Genomic DNA, 23982 nt, shown 5'->3' with positions numbered 1-23982 from the left:
AACCATGGAAAATGGGTATTAAAAGGAGAAAGAATAAATTTTTGGTGCAGTTTTCTCTGAATCTGACTATATTTCACAATAAATCATAGGGTTATAATCACATTTTTAGTTTAGTGAATCTGAAGAAGAGAAAATGTATATAAAGTGAAATTGGATGCTTATTATACTGTACCGTTTCTGTGGATTATTCTCTAAAATTTCTGTGAATAATTAGGATCTGGCTTAACTTTTTTTTGTATTTTTATTGTCAGTAGCCTAACATAATCATTAATGTGAAAAAATCAGAAATTAATATTAATGGAAAATATATTTGCATATGTTTTATAGAATATGTCTAAGAATATACATTATTTTTTTCATACACCTATTCCAGCAATTTTCTTATTAATTTAAAAGATTAACTTTTTTGACTCATAAAATGCTTTCATTTTATTTGACATAATATTTTACACTTCAAACACCAAAAGTATGGAGTTCAGGTGTGTCGAGGACTCACGGGTAAGAGCATACATCTAAGTGCAGCATCAGGTTTAAAACAGCTTGAGGCTTCATTGCTCTTCTTAATTTCTGGTTGTTCAAGGAGCTCTTAACTTAAGGTCTAGCATAATGAAGGCCCTTGTGAAGTCATTTTCTACTTGTTTCCTTGATTTATACATAAAAACCTAACTGATTAAAGGCATATAATTTTCCAAGTAACTGTTAAACTTAATATGATGGAAAAAGGTTAAAAGATCTCTTTGCAAATAAGAACTAAAACATTAAATAAGAAAATATTTCTTATGCATAAAATAGCCTGGTTACTTTATGGTTTTTAGAAAGGTAGAAAGTGTCAGAATCACAAATGTATCTAGCAGTTTTTTCTAAACACATACAACAAAATGACTCAACTTCCTCTCAATTTTTTATTGAGTAGTTACTCATGTCATAGGTTATTGAGCAATCTATGAACAAAGTGGTATTTTAAAATAAATCAATTCACCTAGTAGTCTGAAAGCGACTATTTGCAATCTGGATTCATGACTCCCTTAAGAACGGTTTTATAGGCTTCATGATACTTTAAAAAAAAATGGTGCTATCTGATTTATGATTGAAGACATTCGAAATTGTTGCTGAAGAAAATAACATTACTGAAGATGTGTCAGCATAACATTTTATAAAAGAATCCCTATCTAAAGTTTTCCATTAAACAAAGGTTAAATTATAAGAATACTTGACAAAGCTTCTACATTCAAATCCACATTTAACATGGCTAGTGATTTTAGGTCCACTGGATTTTTCTTTTTAATTAAAAATATCGACAGAAATATGCTTTATCAATTTGGAAAAGTTCAGTTGGGTATGTTCATGTAATGTATGATCAAAGCCAAGATTGATAATAGTTTTGTATTTACATATTTGTATTTACACATATTTTCAGAATTAGAGAAATAATTAAGCAATCATGCAGTCTAAAAAATGCTGCATTTGGAATTAAATAACCAGGCTGTCATTTCAACCACATCAGGTGAATGTTTTATGTCCTTGAACACATCAACTGAGATTCTTATAAAATAGTAACATTAATACTTATGCTGATTTTCCCAAAAATTTGAACAAAAAATCATGAAAGTTTTGTAAATTCTATAAATTTTAAAGTGTAATAGTCATTAAAAAATTTTGAGCTCAAACAAAAACTTTTTAAAAAGCTAATTACTTGGTGGAATAAGAAAGTTATTTGAATCTTGACCTCATATCTGCATCTAAAAATGACATACTTCCTCTCTGCGTTCTCTTAGATGTCTTTTGGTTCTGTCTATATAAGTCTATAAATATAAGGTTTATTTATATTAGGTATAATCTCTATTAACTTACCACTTCAATTTTATAACTTTGAAAATCAAGACATTAATTTAAACACAGTTTAAACCTAGGGTACTTAAACTTTATAAAGCAACCTTTGATATTGGAGAGGCCCATAACCCTGAGCATGCTAATTTGAGAAGCTCTGGGAGAAGAGGCTTAAAAATATGAGCACAATAGAGAGAAGGTCACAATGTATACACAACAACAGGTACTAATAGCAGCAACAACAAAAACAGATTCAAAAGAGGAAACAAAAAATGGAACCCCCACTACTATATATAACTATAATGCACTAATATAAACAACAATAAGTAAAAAAAATGCACAAAGTGGAGGTCATTTATTCCACTTTGAAACTCTTAATTTCCTAATAGAATTTATAACACAAAAAGAGGGAGACAAGTGACTTTTGCCTCTACAACATGGGTTCCAAATTACAACTTTATCATCTCCATCTGAAGGCAAATCTTCAGAGCCTTAAATTATGGCACAAATTGCTGTTTTGAATAGAGACAGCACTAGATTTAAAGAAAGTTCCTTAAATTTGGAACGTGCACTAAAATTAAGATAATTTCTATGTTATTGGGAGGCGGGAGAGGGGGCTTTTTAAATATAAAGTAAAAGACTAGCCAGGTGCGGTGGCTAATAATCCCAGTCGCTCAGTAGGCTGAGAGCCAGGTGGGTCTCAAGTTCAAAGCAGGCTCGGCAGTGAGACCCTGTCTCTAAATAAAGTATTTTTTAAAAGGGCTGAGGATATGACTCAGTGGCTAAATACCCCTGGGTTCAATTCCCGGGGTGGGGGGTGAAGATCAGTAGATATATCTCACCTTGACCATCAGGACAATTGTATTGTATGAATTGATTGATCATGGTCCTAAAATACTCCATAGTAGGCATAGATGTTCTGATGCCATGAATAATAAATTGAATTAGGTTAAATCTTTGACACTGAGAATCACTTTGACTAAATAGGATCACAGGACCTTCTGACTATCCAATATAAAATTTAAGCCCTTCAAATATGTATGCACTCAGTGGCTCATTATGCTTCAGCACCCTGAAAGTTCAGCATGGCCACCAAGCTCTGCTTGATAAAAGGAAAATGGACCTACAGAACAGGGCCAAACTTGTTCCACCTACAGGAAGGGCTGCTTTGTTGGATGCCACAGTGATGATGATCCTTATCTCAGATCCTTTGTCTACTTAGGGAGTTTCTTGGGATCAATTTAGTGGACATTGTATAGATGACAGTATTACTATTAAATATGATGAAACTTGCAGGAAAATCACATCCCTAATAAAGGACAGGACTAAAAGATCAGCACAGATGGCTCAAACTTTCAGAGAATCATATTAGCAGCAGATGTCTTAGATAATAGTCGACTTCATTTACACATTTTTATAGACTTCTGGGCTATTGTCTGTGGTCTGGCTATTTGGCCTAGCTGATGAAAGCAAACAGATTGCCTACTGTGAGGTCAAGATCTCTGCAAATCTCCTGACTCATAGGAAATTAAATTCAAGGTCATGTATCTTTTCACACACTAAAGCCACAATACAAGACTCTTTAAAACACTCCTTATAACCTTCATAATTCCTGATGTCCCATATTTACGCTGACCAATATACACATAATTTCTCTCTAATATACAACACAGGGCTATTAGACAAAGAATTCCAAGAAACTTCCATTTCCATGCCAACCATAATTACAAGTTAAATTGTGACTAAAGAAAGGCATGTTTAAGTCATCAAAAATTTCATGCCAGTGTGCAGTTTATATTCCCTCTGCATAGTAAACCTTATCCATTCCCTCCCCAATCACAATAAAAGCCAAGATATTTCATGCTCTCTGCTCCCCTAAACCATTAATGGGACTGTTTGAGAGCCCATCTTATTCTCCAAAAGTCTCATCAGACCTTCTTTTCACATGTGTGACATCATCAGAACCAAATTTTGGGTGGGGGCCTCCATTCTGCCTCTGTGGGATTATCAAAACATTTCTCCTCTGAACTACACCCATTTAATATACTCAGATGTAGTTCTAGGTATTAAATAAACTATACTCTAAATGCCTCTCCCTCTTAACAGATTGTAATCCATGAAGAAAGACAAGGTATATGCCCATAAACATTAACATATATAGTAAGGGTAAAGTAGCAGTTAAGGACAAACATTATTGACATAGGCAATATAAATAAAATTGCACAAGATGGAGTTTATGCAAAGTGAAAAGGATTATTCCATATTGAGAATACCTGTGACTGAGTTCAATAAATATATATATTAAGCACTAGTGTAAGGCATATTGGATACAATAATAAAAAACAGGGTTTAAGTAAGCATATAATTTCAAGTTTTATATCTCAGAATCCTTAGTTGGATAGTGATATAAAACTATGGAGCAGTGAGGAGGAGGAAAATTAGAAATCAGGAATATTGACATATAGAAAAACCAAGTATCATGAAACCAAGGTAGAGGTAATTTTCATGGAATAAAATGGTTAGTGGCTATTATGAAATAGCTGTATTAGTTTATTTTAATTTGGGGGGATACCATTGAACTCAGGGGCACTCAACCACTGAGCCACATTGCAACCCTATTTTGTATTTTATTTAGAGACTGGGTCTCACTGAGTGGCTTAGTGCCTCAATTTTTGCTGAAGCTGGCTTTGAACTTGTGATCCTCCTGCCTCAGCCTCCTGAACCACTAAGATTTCAGGCATGTGTCACAGCACCCAACAGTTTTTTTTTTTAATTTATAATGTGCATCCCATAATGTGTTTTCTTTTCTTTTTAATGTGGTACTGAATATCAAAACCAGTGTCTCATGTATGCAAGGCAAATGCTCTACCACTGCGCCACAACCCCAGTTCCCCCATGTGTTTTTATAGAAACACTGAGGACAAGGAGAAATAGGGATAATTGGTTTATTTAAGCCCATAGAATTGTCTGTTGTGGAAGTTTTCAATTATGGGTCATATGCCTTCCATTTATTCAACTATGTTATACAAGTTACTGGTGACCCTGAGAAGTAAATTTTCTGTATGATAATTTGTAATACTTAATGTTTAGTATTCATAAAGTAGCTATAACTCTATTAAGTTGTGTTATTCAGAAACATACTTAAAATGTTTTATTAAATTGCCTTAATTATCCCATATACTTAGGATTCTGGTACATGAAAAGACTGACAGGATGCTGGAGGAGGAGGTCACAAGTTTGTTCTTTATGTTACGAAATTGGAATACCTAGGCCTCAAAACACAAATTTCCACCCACTATCATAGAGGTCTTGGTTGTAACCAAAAGGCACAATGAATGTTCTGAGTTAATATATAAACAAAAGACCAAAACAATATAAATATGGCTTTTGTGAACATACACTGGGGGCTCAAACATCAATTCCCATTTCAAACAAAGCATTTGATGACCTCAGAAGAGATGCTGGAAAAGAGAAAGTGGCTAGAACTGTGGTGTCACTAATCAATTCTGAATCCAGCTCTGGCACTTCTTAGGAAATGCTTATGTACCTTGACAAATGCCTGAGTCTCAGTTTGCTTTTTTAAAAATGGTAATAATATTTGCTTTCTGGCTTATTCCACGTGGTAGATGTCATTTGGTTTCACCCATGTTTTCCTTCTCTAAAAATGTTGAACTCATAAAAAAAAAAAGAGTAGATGTTTTCTTATCAGGTATGAAGAGGTGTGGGGAAAGGGGAGATGTTGGTCAAAGTAATAATCTTTCAGTTTGTGTTGGAGACCTAACACACAGCATGGTAACTACAGTTAATAATAATGCATAATGTGCTCAAAATTTGCTAACAGTCAATTTAAATAGTCTCACTACAAAAATATTCTTAAAACTATTCTTAGATACTTCAGTTAGGTAAAACAGCTTCTAAAATTCATGTCTGTATTCTGTATGCTTTTGTGTCTCATCAGTGCTTGTACTAAGAATAGCATCAGGGTTCTCCATTAAAGTGAGAGAAGGATCTGTTTAATATCAAGCATTTGAAAAGGAAAGTAACACTAATTTTTGAACCACTTTTAGAACTATAATTGCATCTTGAAATAGCTTTCATTAATTTTAATTAGTACAAAATATTAAAACATAAATCCACTTTAGAATTTAATCTTTAAAATAGCAAATATGAGGAAAAATAGTACATTTTCTTTTTTCAACCTTAATATTTTTTTTTCAAAACATCAATTTGTGCCTCAAATTCAGCTTAGGTTAGCCCTGAAATTGTGAAAGATGAACATCTGTTAATTATTAAGGCACAATTCTGCCTAAACAGTCAATTTAATAAACAAAACTACTAAAGTTGTAGGCTTTTAAAAACATTATGTTCATTGGTTTCTAAGTTGTTACTCAAGCAGGTAGAGTTTTGATATGTTGATAATTTGAAAAAAATCCAAACTGAACTAATGCATACAAATCATTTGAGGATGAATGGTAACATTAACTTTCATTCCTTTAGGGAAACTCTAAATACTATCTTGAAGAGAACACACTTCAGTATTATATATTTTATTTTTACTCTGAAATACCAAATTCATTCTTTAATGTTCTGTTCCTTTAATCATTTTGAATTCATATATTAAACAATTTAGGAAAAAGAGACAAACAGAAGGTACTTACTTGTGATGCTATTTCTCGAGACTGACACAGAGGGGAAAAAAAAGAAACACACAAAATACAATTTAGACAATGACTTAACAATACATACATGAAACAATCATGAGCAGACACAATATGACATATCCACATGATACTAAATAATCTAATTATGTGCTTCTCTATCATAGGGTTTTTGAGCAAAGGGGGATGAAAAATAAGCTGTTATTTTTAATGTTTACCAAAGATTTGTTGTTTTCAAGTTATTTATATTTTCTAATATTGTGTTTTCAAATTTGATAGAAAGAAAAAGTGGTACTTGTAGGAGAAAATAATAAAAAATATATTATGGAGCTACCATATCTAGAACAGAGTACTGGACATAATCATTTACATTCAATAATAATTATTGGTATTGGTATCTGTGCTAGTAGTTTTAATTTTGAATCTTATAGCAAAGATTGACTTTTTTCTCTTACATATAAATATGATTCTGAATTATATATTCAGTCTAAAAATCAATCTTTCCAATCAACTTATAATAGTGAATTATTTAGTCATTTTAAAATTCGTGCTTAGAAATAATTCTAATGAATAAAATTATATTCTTTTCTGCGGGGGATATCATTGAACTCAGGGGGCACTGAACCACTGAGCCACATCCCAAGCCCTATTTTGTACTTTATTTAGAGACAGGGTCTCACCGAGTTGCTTGGCATCTCACTGGTGCTGAGGCTGGCTTTGAACTTGCAATCCTCCTGCCTTAGCCTCCTGAGTCACTGGCATTACAGGCATGTGCCACCGGGCCTGGCTAATTATATTTATTTTTAAATAGGAAGAAGTAAAATGTTTAACTCTATTCTCTGATGTAATATAACTCATCTAATCATTATCTAGCATTATCTACTAATTGCAAGTATAAAAATGCATAATGAAACATTTGATTGTTGCCTACTTGCATTATTTATCCCAGAATTCTTGACACATTGGCCACAAGGAAAAAAAAAAAACATTTAGTCAATGACAACCAAAAATAGGTAGCAAGAATTTTAAAAAAAGAAAAGAAAGAAATAATTTAATAAAATATTTAAATGTCAATTTCCTTTTTAATAGTAAGGAGTACATGATTGACAGATTGCCCTGTCAGTGACTATTCCACTATGTACATTCTTTTCACATACATTTTGATATTTATTAGCACAAATGGTCCAGAAAATAATTGGGTCAAAATTACAAATTAATAGTAGTTAAAATAAAGGTTGTTGAGCTGCATAGTTTCTAAGGGACTTACACAGTCCAGAAAGCTATTTTGATCTCCTAAAATAGGACTTAAATCACAATATTCAAGAGGCAGATTTCAATGGTATCTCTTCATTTTCTCTTTGGTCAAAGCAAAATACAATGGAGGTCTTTGTTTATACCTGCAAGCCTACTTTCCTAATAAGTGACCATTAGACATATTCTTTAAGGCTATTTATTGGTTATAATGGTGACCAATAATCAAGGCAACATTAAGATTTACAAATTTATTGAGTACTCTATAAAAGATGTTGGTGCTATAAAATGCTTTCAAATGAATTATTTCTCTTTTTTTAGTAAAATTTTCACTGATTATACTATACTTTAAGCAAATGTGATTTTTAGTATAATGTAAAACTAGAGGCAAATGAACCTTCACCTTTTCTTACCCGAAAACCACAGGGATAAGTATGTTTGTTAATTCAGAATTTTTCAGATTTTAGATAGAAGTTAGTGTATCATATGCTGCCCCAATGGAGAAATGGGTAGCTTTTTATAGTGAAAACATTAGGAGTGCTACAATGAAAAGTATAAATATCCTCTGTAATTGGAATAAGTAAATTTAAGTAATCTGATAATGGTTCAGATAAAACTTTGCCACTAAGGTCCCAGGCGTGGTAGTGCTCAGCTGTAATCACAGTGGCTCAGGAGGCAGAGGAAGGAGGATCACAAGTTCAAAGCCAGCCTCAGTAATTTAGGGAGGCACTAGGCAACTCAGTGAGACCCTGACTCTAATAAAATACAAAATAGGGCTGGGGATATGGTTCAGTGGTTGAGTGCCTCTGAGTTCAATCTGTGATTACCCTCCACCCCGAAGGGGGGGGGGGGAAACTTTTGCCACTAAATGAGTTTCTGATCTTTTTAGGGATTTCAGAATTGTTTGTAAAGAGGTAAAGAGTGGTGGAGATAAATATGGTTTCACCTTATCCTCTAAAAGAAACATGAGTCCTTGTGTTTCCTGATATTTGTTTTTTGAACCAGGAGAGTCTAGGAGAATCTGATGTTTGCAAAAATTCCCTTAAGTAAAAACACATATGGTTATAAGTTCTCCAGGCATGTTGATATGTTACTGGTACCAACAGATTCATTTGTACCCTGTTCTTTACAGACTGATTTTCCAGTCACTGCCTACATTCCTACTTTACCCTCTGCATATGTGTAAACTTTTCTTCACCAATTTATAGACCAATAGGGGGAAAAAAACCAGATAAAATTCCAGTACTTTTATAAATTTTATAGGATTTTCTCTGAATATTCCTTATCATCATTTGTCTTTTTAAACCTCTCTACTAAACTACTCAGTACTCTTCAGCACAGCTAAATAGACACATGACTTATATTTTTAACTCAACATTTAACATACTATAATACTGAAGACTATAAAGTGATATTGCATGCAAACCTGAGTCTACCTTTAAAGTGCAAGGAAAGCGATGCCTAGTTTTCATATTCATTTACCCCTACTAGATTCTTACATGAAATGTTGACATTAAATAAAAGCTCTTCATTGAAAAGACTAGAATTTAACCACTCAGAATGATGAACTGAAGAAATAAACAATAGTCTAGCATCACTATTTTATGCCAGTTACTTTATTTGTAGTACTATCAGTTATAAATGCATAGTTTAGTCAGAGAATGTTATGATTTATTTTGAAAAACAGTGGAACCTACAGTAATTTCTCTTATTCCCATCTCAGAAGATTTAATCAGTTTTGTGTTTTTTAGCCAGATATGTTTGTCTCTACTTATATTTCTATATAAAATGCTTGAAAGTTGTTTCTTTATCTTTATTTTTTTTTCAGTTTTTGTTTTAATCTATTGAATTCTCATTTTGAAAAAAATAGGAATTAATAGTCTTTTTCACATATACCTGCAATCTATAGACACTGACATCTTAATAATTTTGGTTGAATCAAAATTCACAACGTATTATGACTAAGAACAATCAACAGATGAGATAAATAAAATATGATTAGTATTTATTTCTTGCATACTTTTATTGTTGATGGAGGTGTTATATTTCTAGAGTTAAGAATTGTTTAAAGTAAGAAAATTATAAATATAATCAAAATTATATTACAAAATACATTTTTAAATATGTACTTAACAATAATTCATTCTGAACTCTTTTGACAATTGCCTAATCTTAAAAAAAAGTGTAAGATGCATCAGGTATTCTGCAGATTTCATCTTCCTAAAGAAATTTCCCAGAAGCCTTCTGGCCTGCCCTAGTTTCCCTTTATTTCTGGTGGTTTTAAACATCCTGGGAATTCTCTTGGACTCATTTTTACCTCCTAGTTTCCATAAAATGTTTGGTTTCCTGCACAAGATGATTAATTTCCAAGTTTACACATTGATTTTGTTGGGAGTCATTTTCTTAGAAAGCTCACAAGAGAGGATATTTTTAGAGACTCGGCATATTTGAAATATGATTTATTCTACTCTTAAGCAAGTTTGATAGTGTTAACTGAGCACAGAATTCTAGTTTAAAAACAATATTCCTTTCAAATCTTGAAGCCCTTGTTCCATTGTCTTCTGGCTTGTAGTACTGCTGTTGAGAAATCCCAAATGCTGACTAGAACATGACCTATCCCCCAGCCTCCTACCTCATTTTTCTGGATGCTTTTACAATCCTCTTTTTTCCTGCACTGTTTTGAAATTTTTGTGTTGATGTATCTCAATATAAGAATTTTTAACTTATTGCTAATGGCACTTGGTGATGATTCTCATGTGGTAATTATCACATTTCAATTCTGGGATTACTTTTGGAATTTACACTGATATTTCTTCAATTTTGCTACATTTTCTGTTTTGGAAATTTTGTAATTTAAATCTTAGACTACTTGGATTAGCTCTATAATTTAATCTTTACTGTTTCCCATGTCTTGAATTCTTACTTTACACTGTTAGCAATTTCTCTAACATAAAATAATAAACTTTTTCCACTTATACTATATTTTTAATTCTCCAGTATTCTATTACAACTATGTTTCTTTAAAAATATATTTCCTGTTTATTTTCATTCACATAACATTATTTTTCTAGTAACATTAATTGTGCTTTTTAATACATGACTTTACTAAAACACATTGGGCATATGATGTAACTCAAAAATTTCAAGTATTAAATTCAAGGTTGTTTTGGTTAACCTACCAAATTGTGCAAACCACCATAAATCAGTTCTAAATTATTCCCATCATGCTAATAAGTTCCACTTGTCCAATTACTGTTCATCTTCATTCCCCTGACTTCCCTCTGCTTCACGTAAGTGAAGTGCCTTGAATAATTTCTGGTACTAAGCTCAATTTTATTATTGGTCCTAGGGATAGTGTTACGGTTGTTGATTGACTAGGTGCACTAGTTACAACACATTATTCTGATATAATGTTTATGAGAAAAGCTTTTAGTAAGAATGTGGACGCATTGCTTGTACAAGGAAATACTTGGCAGCAGTCTCTATGAATCAGGTTTTGTTTTAATTAATTAGAATGAAAAAAATAGTGTTATGGTTTAGATATAAGGTATCCCCCAAAAGTTCATCTGTTAGAGGATGCAAGAAGAGTTAGAGGTGAAATGACTAGGTTATTAGAAACTTAACCTAACCAGTGCATTAATCTTATCAAATGGATTAAGTGGATGGTAATTGTAGGTAGGGCATGGCTTGAGGAGGCAGGTCATTGGGGGTGTGCCCTTGAGGTTTATATTTTGTCCCTGATGAGCAAGAGTACTCTCTCTGCTTCCTGGCTGTCTTAAGCTGCTTTCTTCCTCCGCACCTTTGTGCCATGATGTTCTGACTTGTATTGGTCCAGAACAATGAGGCCGGTCATCTATGGATTGAGACCTCTGAACCTGGGAGCCTAAATAAATTTTTCCTCCACTAAAATTGTTCTTATCAGGTCTTTGACTCATAGTGGCAAAAGCTAACTAACACAGTATCTTATTTCTAGGTCTATGAGGTTAGTATCCAATGTGAACTGAGCAAAGCAATCACAGTACTCAAAACTAGGGTAAGTAACTAATATACTTTTTGTCTCCATACATTTGCCTTTTCTGGGCATTTCCTATGAATGAAATTATGTAATATGGATCTCTCCTGTCTGTCTTTCAGTTAGCATATGTTTTTGAGGTTCATTCAAAGTTACAGCTCATGTAAGTAGTTTATGTTTCTAAACAGAATTCTCTTATATGGATACAAGGACATTGATTGTTTCAAATTTGGGGTTATTATTAGCAATGTTACTGTTATAAATACGTATCTACTTCTTTTGATTAAATATCATAAAAGTAGATTTTTTATCTTATAAATTTAATTTTTCTCCTTTCTCAGTGGTCCATCTTACTTATAATATTTCCCATTCCTGATTGTTTATTTTGGTATCTATATTTCAATATTAGAAGTCTTCCTGAATCATGAGTTCAAAGCCAGCCTCAGTAATTTAGGGAGGCACTAGGCAACTCAGTGAGACCCTGTCTCTAAATAAAATACAAAAAGGGCTGGGGATGTGGCTCAGTGGTTGAGTGCCCCTGAGTTCAATCCCTAGTAACTGCCCCCCCCCACGTAAAAAAGTTTTCCTGAGATAGTATGAAATTTTTGTTATCTTCTCATATTTAAAGATTAAGGGAACAATATATGGGGAATTCTGTGCAAGATTCTTTATTTTGTGAGTTCATGGTAATCTAGCTGGATTGGATTAGTGAATTAGACAATCCCTTTGTGTCTGTGTTTTTTGACCTTTCTATTTGGCTTGACCTGATTCCCTAGGTATGATACTTCTATTTGCTGCTGATGGGTAAAGCATACAGAATATACCTTTTCTCTGATCTCAGAATTCACTGGGATAATCCTGGCCCTCAATTGTGTCCAATGTCTCCCATTTCACAAACAAAAGTTCTCCATAAAATAAGCCTTTGATATGTGCCATGTGAGTTGAGAGACAGTAGACATTTTTTTTTAATTGTGGGGGAGAATGGGGATCTGAAAGCTCTGTAAGCAAGTACACATCTGACTCTCTAATTACTGAATAAAGAGTTTCTACCTCCTAAAATCTGGTTGTTCGTTAATTTCAGTAGGAGAAAACACTGATGAGTTATTTCAATTTATGTTTTTGAAATACCTGATATTGAGAAAGAGGGTAGAATGTCTAAGCTGATCTTTCATTATACCCACTACATTATTATTATGTTTTTATATAATCAAAAAGAAATAATGTCTCTTCACACAAAATTCAGTGTCATAGTGGATTAATATTTAATTGATGTTCCTTTTCTGTGTGTCTGTGCAAGTGAGCCTGCATGTACGTATGTTGTTATTGCTGTTACCTTAAAAATAGAATGTGAATCTAAGGGATATTCACTTTAATGATGCTTTTGCAACTTGCAAAGCTATGATTGAAGGTAAATATTATTTATCATGTTATCTAAAATCTCCTAAGTAAAAAAGGTCAGAATATACTAAGTTATTTTCATAGATGACAAAGAAAAACAAATCTTATATGATATAAACTTACATTCTTTCATTCATTAGACCATAATTGCTACATAAGTCAACATAGTGCTATTTTTGCCTCATTTACCAGGAAAATAAAAAAGTAGAATTAATTCTAAATTGCAGTAGTCAGGGTATGTTAAACCTGAAATACCATTAATGTCTTTTTAAATATATTTTGGTGGAAACGTGTGATGGTACTACTTTTTTCTTGAATTATTTATTACCTTACTTTTTATAGAATAGTCAAAACGTAAAATTTAAATAAAAATGTGTCAAAGGTGAATTGAATTCAACACAGAGAAATAGCAAGTATCATCTTACATCCAGTTTCCTTTTTATCTTCCCAATGACATGGGTTTTTAATGAAAAATAAAGGTTTGAAGATTCATAAGAATTCTACTAAGGAGATCTTTGTTGGTGAAGAGCAGAATTGATCAAAATGCAGTAAAATCCTCCTTGATGAAAACACAAATACTCAGTTGTCTTTTCCCTATTTATCACACTTTACACAGAACACACAGAACCTTTAAATAATAAAAAATGACTGACATGAATATGGACTGGGCCTTACATTCAAATTTATAAGGCTTAAATGTAAAAAGAAAATACAGTAATATACCATATGAAAAACTTCTTTATTTTTGCTACATCAAATAATAAATTGTTGGTTATAGGCTCAATGTTTGTGTTTCCCATGCCACCAAAAAAAAAAAAAAAAATCATTAGTGCAAATCTAATCCATAATAATATTTGGAGGAGAGGCTCTTGAAAGGTGATTCAATCAAGAGGGCTGCTTATAAAAGAGGCCCCAAAGAGATGTCAGCTCCTTCTACCATGACAGGATGCAGTGAACTGGGAAGTAGGCCCTCACCAGTCACCTTATCTGCCCAGGAATCAGCTTGAACTTCTCAGCCGCCAGAACTAAAAGAATTTAATTTCTGTTGTTTATAAGTCATTGATGATATTTTATTATGGAAATCTTAATGGATTAAGATAATGCTTAATCACTTAGATGTGAAAGCACTTGTCTTCTCTTAACCTATAATTAAATAATTTTTGAATCCAACATTCTTCAAATTTTAGGCATGGCTGCCAAACCATCTTACATATTTAAATATTTGGTATGTTTCTCCAGTCATTCATTTCTGATTTTCTTTGATTGGCGATTGCTTTTTGTGGTATGAATCATAGGGACCACATCCAAATGAAAGCTTTACTGCAGCAGAAGAAATGATAATAAAGCTCCATTTGTTCTCCCAAAAGCTACAATGATACCACCAGAATACACCTCAGGAAAACTGAATTATTCCCTGCTGGCCACAACATCTACCTATATAAATTCCAACCATATATTTAATAAGAAAACAAAAATCTACCCCATTAATCTTATGCTTTCTTTAGTTCTTTTATATACAAAGATATGTTGTTTTTGTCACAAATTGGATAATTACTTGGACTACTGAAATATATACAATTGACCTAAGCCTAACAGTTCAGGTGATTTTACCTTAGATCCCCTTCTCCCCCCAAAGTAAGATCTTATCAAATTTCTGTGTGATTTATAATAACTTTGGGTATCTGAAGAAGAAATATAAACTATTTCTTCACAAATATAAACTATAATGTGAACAATATTATATGATAGTGCATTACCTAAAATCATTATTTCATGAAGAATCTAATTTAAAAGGTGATGTTGTACCAAGGATATAAAAACTACTTTCAACCACATGCTGTAACCATATTAAAATATACTGCATGTAGTCATCAAAATTTCATCTTCTGTACTTCTAACTTGTTTTAAAAATTACCAAGTTTCTTCTGGCTGGTCTTCCAGTATGCCTGGAGTTTTCTTTTGGTTGTGCAAAGGTCTTCAATTTGAAGATTGAGAAACATGAATTTCAAAACTTACTGAGTTCTCTTCATTTTGTTTCCTTCCAAATGCCAACATAGGCAGTAGGAGAATACCTTACAAATCTAAGTTAGTTTGAGAAATTTTCTTGTATGTCAGAACCTTAAGATTATTTAGAATTAATTTTATTCCTGACAATGTTCTAGAAACTGTTAATCTTAGATCTACAAAATGCATCCACATCCTGGTCTGTAATAGAGAATATCCCCCTAGACAGCAATATTTTGTGAAGTTCTGCCCTAGTTTACTTAAACAGCTGGTAAGTTTTTAGCTTTTGAGAATTGATACTATGTATGCATACAGCATTCTTTTTCACTTTCTATAGGGCTCTTTCAGGAATCAGTTTCTATGTTTATCAAACTAAACATCAAAAGTAAAATATGTTGATATTTCCAAACCTCAGATGTAGTGAGTTTCTGAGATTCTGTCCTGTAGATTCCAATGGGAACATCCCCAGTAGAAGAACACAGCTTCTGATAAAGTCTGGCATACGTTCTGATCCATAAGTCATCCTCGGTGATTTTCATCTATAATACATACAAATTACTTACATAATAAATGTTTTAAGAAATAAGTGAATTATTTTTCTCTTCTTCCAGGCAGAATTTATGAACTTTATTTATTTATTTATTTAGTAGTTTTAAATGGACACAATGCCTTTATTTTATTTGTTTATTTTCATGTGGTGCTGAGGATCAAACCCAGTGCCTCACACATACTAAACTTAAGAAATTTAAATACTCAATTTGGGACAGTATAACATTATGATAGTCCAATATCAACATGTAATAGGACACTGGGAATCAACTGTGAGATATTGTAGAACAAGTAGAGACATTTTAAAATGTTACAATAACTGGAGGCTTCATCCAGAATTTAGTGGAGAAAGTCTATTGGTGCTACAAAATGTAAAGATACTCCACTGCACAAAAAGACTTATCCTACACTTTCTTCTTAACAACACTAATATTGAAAGAGGTGTAGTGGAATGAGCAGAGGGCAAATAGCAAACATTAGTTGTGGTCCCTCTTTGCTATTTGTTAATCTGGACTGTTAGCAAACCACTGTATTCAATGCCCTTGAACACAGCACACTCCTATAAAACAGAGGCTGATCCAGATATGGTGGCATGGGTGACTCAGGAGGCTGAGGCAAAGGATCACTTGAACCCAGGAGTCTAAGTCCAACCTGGGTATCACAGTGAGACCCTGTTTTAGGGGGAAAAACGGGGGGAATGGGAAATTAAACTCCATGATCACAGTTTTCCTGGAAAACATGCCATTCTATATCTGAACCTACCAGTTTCAACTTGCCAGCTAGAAAAAAAAAATTGGTCTGAATTTGGCACAGAATGATTACGTGCTTGATTATTGATTAAAAATTATTTCCTGAAAACATTTTTATAATTATTTTTATTGGTACGTTATGACTATATGTGACAGTAGGGTTCATTTTGACTTACTTGCACATGCATATAACATAATATGGTCAATTTCATTTCCTAGTACCTCCTCTTCCTGAAACAATGTTTAAGCAAAAAACAAAACAAAAAAACCCTCAGATATAACTCCTCTTTGGACACACGTTAGTAAAAAATTACAAGAGTTAAACCAAAGTACATGCTGAATGAATTTTAGAACCTTGTATCACAACAATCTTCTATTCCACAGATTATTAACTTACAGAACAAAGAAACCCCGATCCTGGTATAGTGTCCAGTCCCAACAGGAGTCTAGTGATAGAAATCATATAATCCTTTACAAATGACTGAAATATAAACAAAATATATATGCATTATATACATCATATATGTAGAAAAGCTGAGAGATAAGACACATATTTCTAACACATTACTTCTCATAACACATCATTAAATTTCCATAAAAAAGGAAATAAAAATCTGTCTTTTCAATATCCTCAATAAACATGTACATTTTACATGTTTAGAAAATACAGAAAATAATTATTATTTAGAAAGATCTTAACATGTCTAATTTTTATGTGTTATTAGGCAAGACAGAACATTTTAGATGTTTTAATAACAAAAAAATTACAAACTGAAAAAGATGAATATCATAAAAATATTAAAATGAATTTGCAATGAGTTACTTCAGTTTTTAGTGTTAAGCTCAATGTATATAAATAAACATTGAACCAAATTTTAAATAACACATTATTTATTATTATATAGATTCTCTTTTTCAATCACTGCACATTAAAATGGAACCTCTAAACAACTTTTTTTTAAAGAGAGAGAGAGAGAATTTTTTTAATATTTATTTTTCAGTCTTCGGCAGACACAACATCTTTATTTTATTTTTATGTGGTGCTGAGGATCGAACCCAGCGCCCCGCGCATGCCAGGTGAGCGCGTTACTGCTTGAGTCACATCCCCAGCCCCTCTAAACAACTTTTGATTTTGAATCATCATATATGTCTGGAATGGCAGAGCATCTATCTTATTGGAAAAATTGATAACTAGAACACAGTCTTTATAGACATACAGACAAAGACTTTTATTAGTAAGATATTACAAAATGTGTGATAAAACATCATTCCCTGGGCTAGGGGTATCACTTAGTGGTAGAATGCTTGCCTAGCACACATGGGACTCTCGGATTCAATCCCTAGTAGTGAAAAAAAAAGTGAGAAAGAAAAGAAAAAAATTATTCACAATACTTCAAGAGCTATTAATAGCCTATGAAAAGCCCACTTGAGGAATTTATCTAGATTTTACTAATTCTGAAGTCCTCTAGTTAACTGTTTTAAAAACAAGTCATGAAGTTTGAAATTGTAACCAGCAAAATGAAACAGAATAAAGTCACCAAGATAAAAAATAACATAGCAGATTATAAGTGTGTTTTATTGTGAGATTTTTCTTCCAGTTATACACACAAACACCTGTATAGATAAGTAGACGTCTATGAGATTGAAATGCAAAATAAAATGTTTGCTTTGTTATAATCCCAAAAATTTAAAACCTGTAGTTCTAAATCATTCTTTCTGCAGAAGCTTCAGAAAACAACCAATTTCCTTAACTCTGTTTATAATATAAAATATGAGGCAAAACTGAAGAAGTAAAAAAACTTCAGCTTTCCCTTTTACAAAGCTTTCCTTCTATTTAATGTATATATTATACTTTCTCATATTACATAATTTCAATAATGGATACTGCAGCCAAAAAATATGAAAAACTACTGGCTCAAAATAGCACCCAATCATTTGTTTGATATTGACTTAAATCTTCAGTTCAAACAATTCTGTTTAAACAAACTCTACCCTGCAGTCATCTTTTTAAGTGATAATAAAAGATTGTGTTTTTGGGGTGGGAGCTCTGCCTCCTGGAATTCCTGGTAATGTGCCTGGAAACTTTGGGTCAAATGGGAATTTTTATTCTCTTTGTTGGGCTTGCTCTTGCACTCATCTGGTATCAGCAGATGGTTCCTGACATGGCTAGAGGCATATTCATGGACAAAATTGGCCCAAAGGCCAGCAAAAAAGTTTTAACTATCTTTGGATTCGTTTATTCAGTCAAGCAATTATAGAAGACTATACGTTAATATATAATCAAAAAGAACAGGAACAATCAAATGCTTAATTTGAGATTAGTGTTGTCAAATAATTTAAAGTCCTATGAGCATCATTTTCCTTTTAATGGAAACATTTAGGAATTGTCTGCTCACTTCAATTAGAGAGTATGAAATATTATTGTTGTTCAGTTGTTGGCAGGAATAATAAAAGATTATATTTGTTGAAAGAGCATCTCCATGAATCTCTTAGCAATGATACAATGACAATGCTAACTTGGCATTCAGGAACAAACTAAATGGTTCTTTGTTATTGTGAAACCTTTTTTATGATTTTCTAAAGTAAGAAATAATCAGAAGATGCTTAACTAAGATGTCCTTAGTTTATCAGTTTATCAATATAATTTGATACTTGATACCAAAATGGCAAAAAAAAGTAGACTAAGAAGAATGTTGTCTCTTTTTTAACTTAGTATTTTTCTTTATCATTTTTAAAGTCTAGAAATATGTTTGGAGTAATATGAAAAATGTATTAAAATGTCACATTGCAGAGAACTGGCACCAAAGCAACAAGAACAACAACAAAGCCTGACAATAATTCCCATACATGTTTTTAAATAACATTTTTCTTATAAAATGTTTCAGAGGAGCATTTATGTAATTAACTACATGAAATAAAACAGAAAATCATTTGAGAGCCAACATTAGTTAATAGCCTTAAATTTTATTGTTGTTTATTTAAACAAAATATAGGCTGAATATGAAATAACCATCTTTGAGGGAAAAAAAAGAATATCACATACCTGATATAGAAGAGTGTCCAACATACTGATGCTAAAAACTCTTCCAGCGGCAAAAGGCAGTCGAAACATGAAGGCTAAATTAGAACCTCTCTCCCGTTCTTTCTATTTAGAAATTTTAGAGAGGAGAATCTGTGAGCATTCTCAGTTTTATGTATTTTTGCCTAGGTAAACTCTGTTGACAAAATAGATTCTTACTGCACAGTTCTTGGTCATTGAATCAAACGCAAACACACACTAAAGTCACATAATATATGATAGCAGAAGATTTGCTTTTAAATATTCACATATATGGGAACAAATAAGGCTGCTATGGTCTTGCATACTTGTGTCTCTTCAAAATTCATACCTTGAAATTCTAACTGCCAAGTTTTAGAAGGTGGGGCTTTGGGACATGATTAGGTGATAGAGGAGAAGCCATCAAGAACAGGCTTAGTGCCCTCACAAGAGATACAATCCCTTCCTGTGTGCCACCTTCAAACCAAAAGCAGACCCTCACTGTACACCAAAAGAGCCAACACCTCGATTGTGGACTTAACTTCCAGAACTGTGAGAGGTAAACATGTGCACCAGCCGATGGTACTATGTTGCTCCCCATACAGACCAATACAGGCCCACCACATCCAGTAGCTTCTAGCTTTCCATCATCTTTATTTTACTTCTCTGCCTCTTAAGTAGCATCAGACACTCAAATTTGCAGGTAAGCTTCTGTAAATTTCCAAAACAAACAAACAAAAAAAACACCATTGTTGTGTGTGTGTGTGTGTGTGTGTGTGTGTGTATGTGTGGTGTTATGATGTACACTGGTTTCTTTAACAAGAATTATTGCTGTTATCTTCCCTACTAAATGAAAGAATGAGAGCAAATATCAAAGTTTGAAAGGAAAAAAAAAAGTTTGAAAGGAGTTTCTTAAGGAAACCTGGTTACCCTTGTACTTGACACATGATAACCTAAAAATTGCTAGTTTCTTTTGCTGCCAACTTTACAAGGAAAGATTGATACAGCTAGGAAAAGAAGAAAGAAATCTTCACCAAGTGAAGCAACTGAGCTAAGCTCCTATATCTAAAGTGGAAAATTTAGGGAAATAAAGCTTTCTTCCCATTCCCCCATGTTAAAAATAGGTAGGAAGAAATACTTCAAAGGAGTCTCAGAGAGGAACTAGCACTACTGTTGCAGGTTGTTGTGATGATGGTATGAAAATGTCTGGAGTCCTGTAATTTCCCAGAAGAGAAAAATGGAATGGGGGCTCCACAATAGCCAGGCTCTGTTGGAGGAGGAATTATTAGCAGCACATCTGTCATGTTTCTCTAGTTGAGAAGATTATCCAGGCTATAAGAGTATCTTCACGTGAGATGCAGAGAGAAGATAAGGGGAAGGATAGGCAGGTGAATATGTCCATTACATTACAATATACTCTGTAATATACAACCAAGGCATTAAGAGTGCTTAATGTTGAACACACCTTGCAGATTGATTGGAGACAACAACAATAGCTGTTCTTATTGTGAATTTAGGGTCAAATGTAGCTCTTAAAGAGTGACAGGCATCACAGGCAAAACAAAGTCATGGTATCTTAAGCCAAATTAAGTGGGTGATCGGAAACTACTTGGCACCTTGGAGTTTGTCCAACATTTTCCACTAGGCAGGACAGGTGGGAAGCAGCAAGATAAGTGGGGGATTGCTCTTAGCTTACCAGGTCTTCCTTTCTGGGGCATTTGAATGATGACCTTTGTTCACTGGAATGCAATCTTCTAAACCAAGACTCATCTCTCTTCATTACTTTATTTCTCTAGCTAACTAAGGGCACAGAATTCACAGCAAAGTATGTTTTTATGGTACTACATTTTTATCTGATCCCTTTTATTTGGTCAATTTTCTTTGATGTCAGAGTTAGCTGTATTCAAACTAAACAATATGAATATGTTCATTTTTAGGGCAAGAGAGTAGTGGTGATTGGATGGTGGCAGTAGAGAGGCATAGGAAAGTTCACCAGTGGTAATTATGCAGGTGTGAAGTGGGGGTGGCAGTGTGCGATGGCAGATTCTGATGAAGATGCAGAGGAACTGAGAACACTGAGCAAATTTTAACATGTAGAGGGCGACATGGTATCAAACACTGATTGAAAATCAAATAGAATGAACACTGAGAAAGACCATGATTGAGTAATTAGAACATGATTCCAACCGCAGCTTTCTCTTTTCTTTCTCACTGTGTAAGCATCTAGTCTTTGGTTTTAAATATTTCATCTAGGACTTCTAGGCCCTTATGTTAAATTTTGCATCTTTCCCAAACTCCAATTATGCATCAAACTGAAGACCATTGCAAATTTAATCTCATAGTTTACTTGAGTAAATTCCCCATCATGCTAAGTAATCTAACTAGTAAATCAGGGTCAGAAAACACTCACTGAGTGTTTTCTGACCCCTCCTTGCCCCATATCTCCATCATATTTTCAAATTCACTTAATACCTCTTTCTTTTAACATTGGTGCTTCAATGGAGATTTGAAGATATAAAGGATATAATGTTCTTGTTATGCAAAGCTCTCTTTCTTTAGTATTTATTTTGGCTGTTGTATTTTACAAGATGTTAGATATTTCTATTATTGCTTCTAGTAAAATCATATATTATAACTCCTTTTAAAAACCATATTTCCTTTTTAGTAGGCATTCAATTGAAGTTTCACTGTTAATTTTTTATTTTCTTCATAATCACTTATTTTAAATGAGTAAAAAGACCCTGATATATTTATATCATGACTTAAACATCCAAGACACTTTGATATGCCTGTTCCTATCTATCTTTTCCATTAGGTTTGCTATCACAAACATATGTCTTTCTTGGAAGAAGAAATTTGTTTCTGGCAGAGATTTTGTTTCCTCTACTCTGTGTCCATCCAATACCATATGGAACGAGATGATAAAATTATTGGATTTAACAGAACAGTGTGGGAGGTGAAAAATACCAAGGATTTTGTTGGCACAAATTAGTGGCTTCTGTCCCCTACTTTCTCAGTTATGATTCTTTGAATTCCTTCATTGTTCTCTCCGGACTCAATCACAATGTAACCTACAAATCTATTGGCTTTTCTCAGTGTTCATCCTACCTAACCTTTCTTAAAGTATTTGACAAAACATATTCTAATTGTAGAGATCTTTCTTTTGATATCACTTTAACTCAGCTTCCAGACTACAAGTGGAATCCTCATTTCTTTTCTCTGATTTGTTTTTTTCCCATACTCCCCTTTATGGGCTCCAATATGTAGCCTTTAACTAAAATCTCTTTCCTATAATTCCTTTTTTTTAACATACTGTCTTTCCTTAATATTTAAATGTATACATCAATGTGCATAACTTTTTTTCTTTTTTTTTTAGTATCTGTGTTTGAACCCTGAGGCACATCCCCAGCTCATTTTTAATATATATATATATTTTTAATTTTGAGACAGGGTCTTGCTAAGTTGCTGAGACTGGCTTTGAACTCACAATCCTCCTGCCTCAGCTTCCCAAGCCATGGGATTATAGGAGTGCACCACCAAGCCTGTCAAAGTACATAACTTTTAAGTGTGCGTACATATATGTACATGGGTGCATATGCATATGTATAAATATACATACGTATATTTCCCATCCCTTTTGTTTCATTTATTGCCACCTTTTTAATAAATATTGCAACTTTAACATACTTTAAAATATAACATCTACTCTACCAAAGTCAGTTCTTGCTCAGAATTCCTTGTATAATCAACATAATTACCTTGCCAGTCCCAGACCAGGCCTTTATTATCTCATGCCTGAATTATTGAAATAACTTGGTAATTTCCTCCCTTTCCACCATAGAGTCCTTTTCTGGTAAATATAGAAATGCTATTTAATTTGATGAAAGCACAAATCTGATGATGTCAGATCCCCTGTGTCCTAACTTAAACCTGCTGAAGCTTCCCATTCACTATAAAAGAAATTCCAACAACTCAGCATTCAGGGCTGGCTCTCACAGTGCATTCCAGGATGACTTCACAGTTCTTCCCAGCACAGACTACTGATGAGTCAGAATGGTTGTTGGGCTAAATCCTAAAAAGTTCTGCCTTATATTTGAGTTCCAACTTACTGAACAACACGAACTTCACAGAGCCCACCATTTTCAATCTACAAGTTCTCCTCATCCTCTATAATATGTGTAATATGTGATGCGTTCTGTCCTCGGAAAAGCCTCTCATACCAACCCAGTGGCACTCTTCTGATTGTGTGATTCATTCTGCATTTATGATTTCATACCTTTTAATTATTAACTTCCTTTACAGAGGAAAAATAATCAAAACTTGACAGCACCAACTTAAAGTCCTGTTGTCTATAAAATTATGGGAAAAGATCTTAAGCAACTGATTCCATCCTGATGAGAATATATTACATAAGTGCTTTCTTTTATTTTAGTACTGGACAATGAATAAGAGGGAGACAAAAAGTTAGTGTTAACTATCCAGTTTGATCCACCAAAG

The 23982-nt window shown here is 33.2% G+C and overlaps 1 protein-coding gene across 2 annotated transcripts in view; it reads right to left on the bottom strand.

Moving 5' to 3' along the window:
- Nucleotides 1-23982, bottom strand: part of KCNT2 (potassium sodium-activated channel subfamily T member 2) — a 362366-nt gene that overhangs the window by 28294 nt on the left and 310090 nt on the right. The window contains exons 22-25 of one of the 2 annotated variants that reach the window (XM_081298140.1): nt 19492-19593; nt 16846-16929; nt 15561-15689; nt 6486-6506 (exon numbers count right to left, since the gene is read on the bottom strand). In XM_081298140.1, the coding sequence (XP_081154266.1) occupies nt 6486-6506; nt 15561-15689; nt 16846-16929; nt 19492-19593 (336 nt within the window). The remainder of the gene's footprint in view (nt 1-6485; nt 6507-15560; nt 15690-16845; nt 16930-19491; nt 19594-23982) is intronic. The other variant, XM_081298141.1, reaches the window with a different exon arrangement.

The sequence above is a fragment of the Spermophilus citellus genome, assembly GCF_964194105.1.
Source record: "Spermophilus citellus genome assembly, chromosome: 6".
In the NCBI taxonomy this organism is placed as follows: Eukaryota; Metazoa; Chordata; class Mammalia; order Rodentia; family Sciuridae; genus Spermophilus; species Spermophilus citellus.
This window is presented reverse-complemented; position numbering and strand designations above follow the sequence as displayed.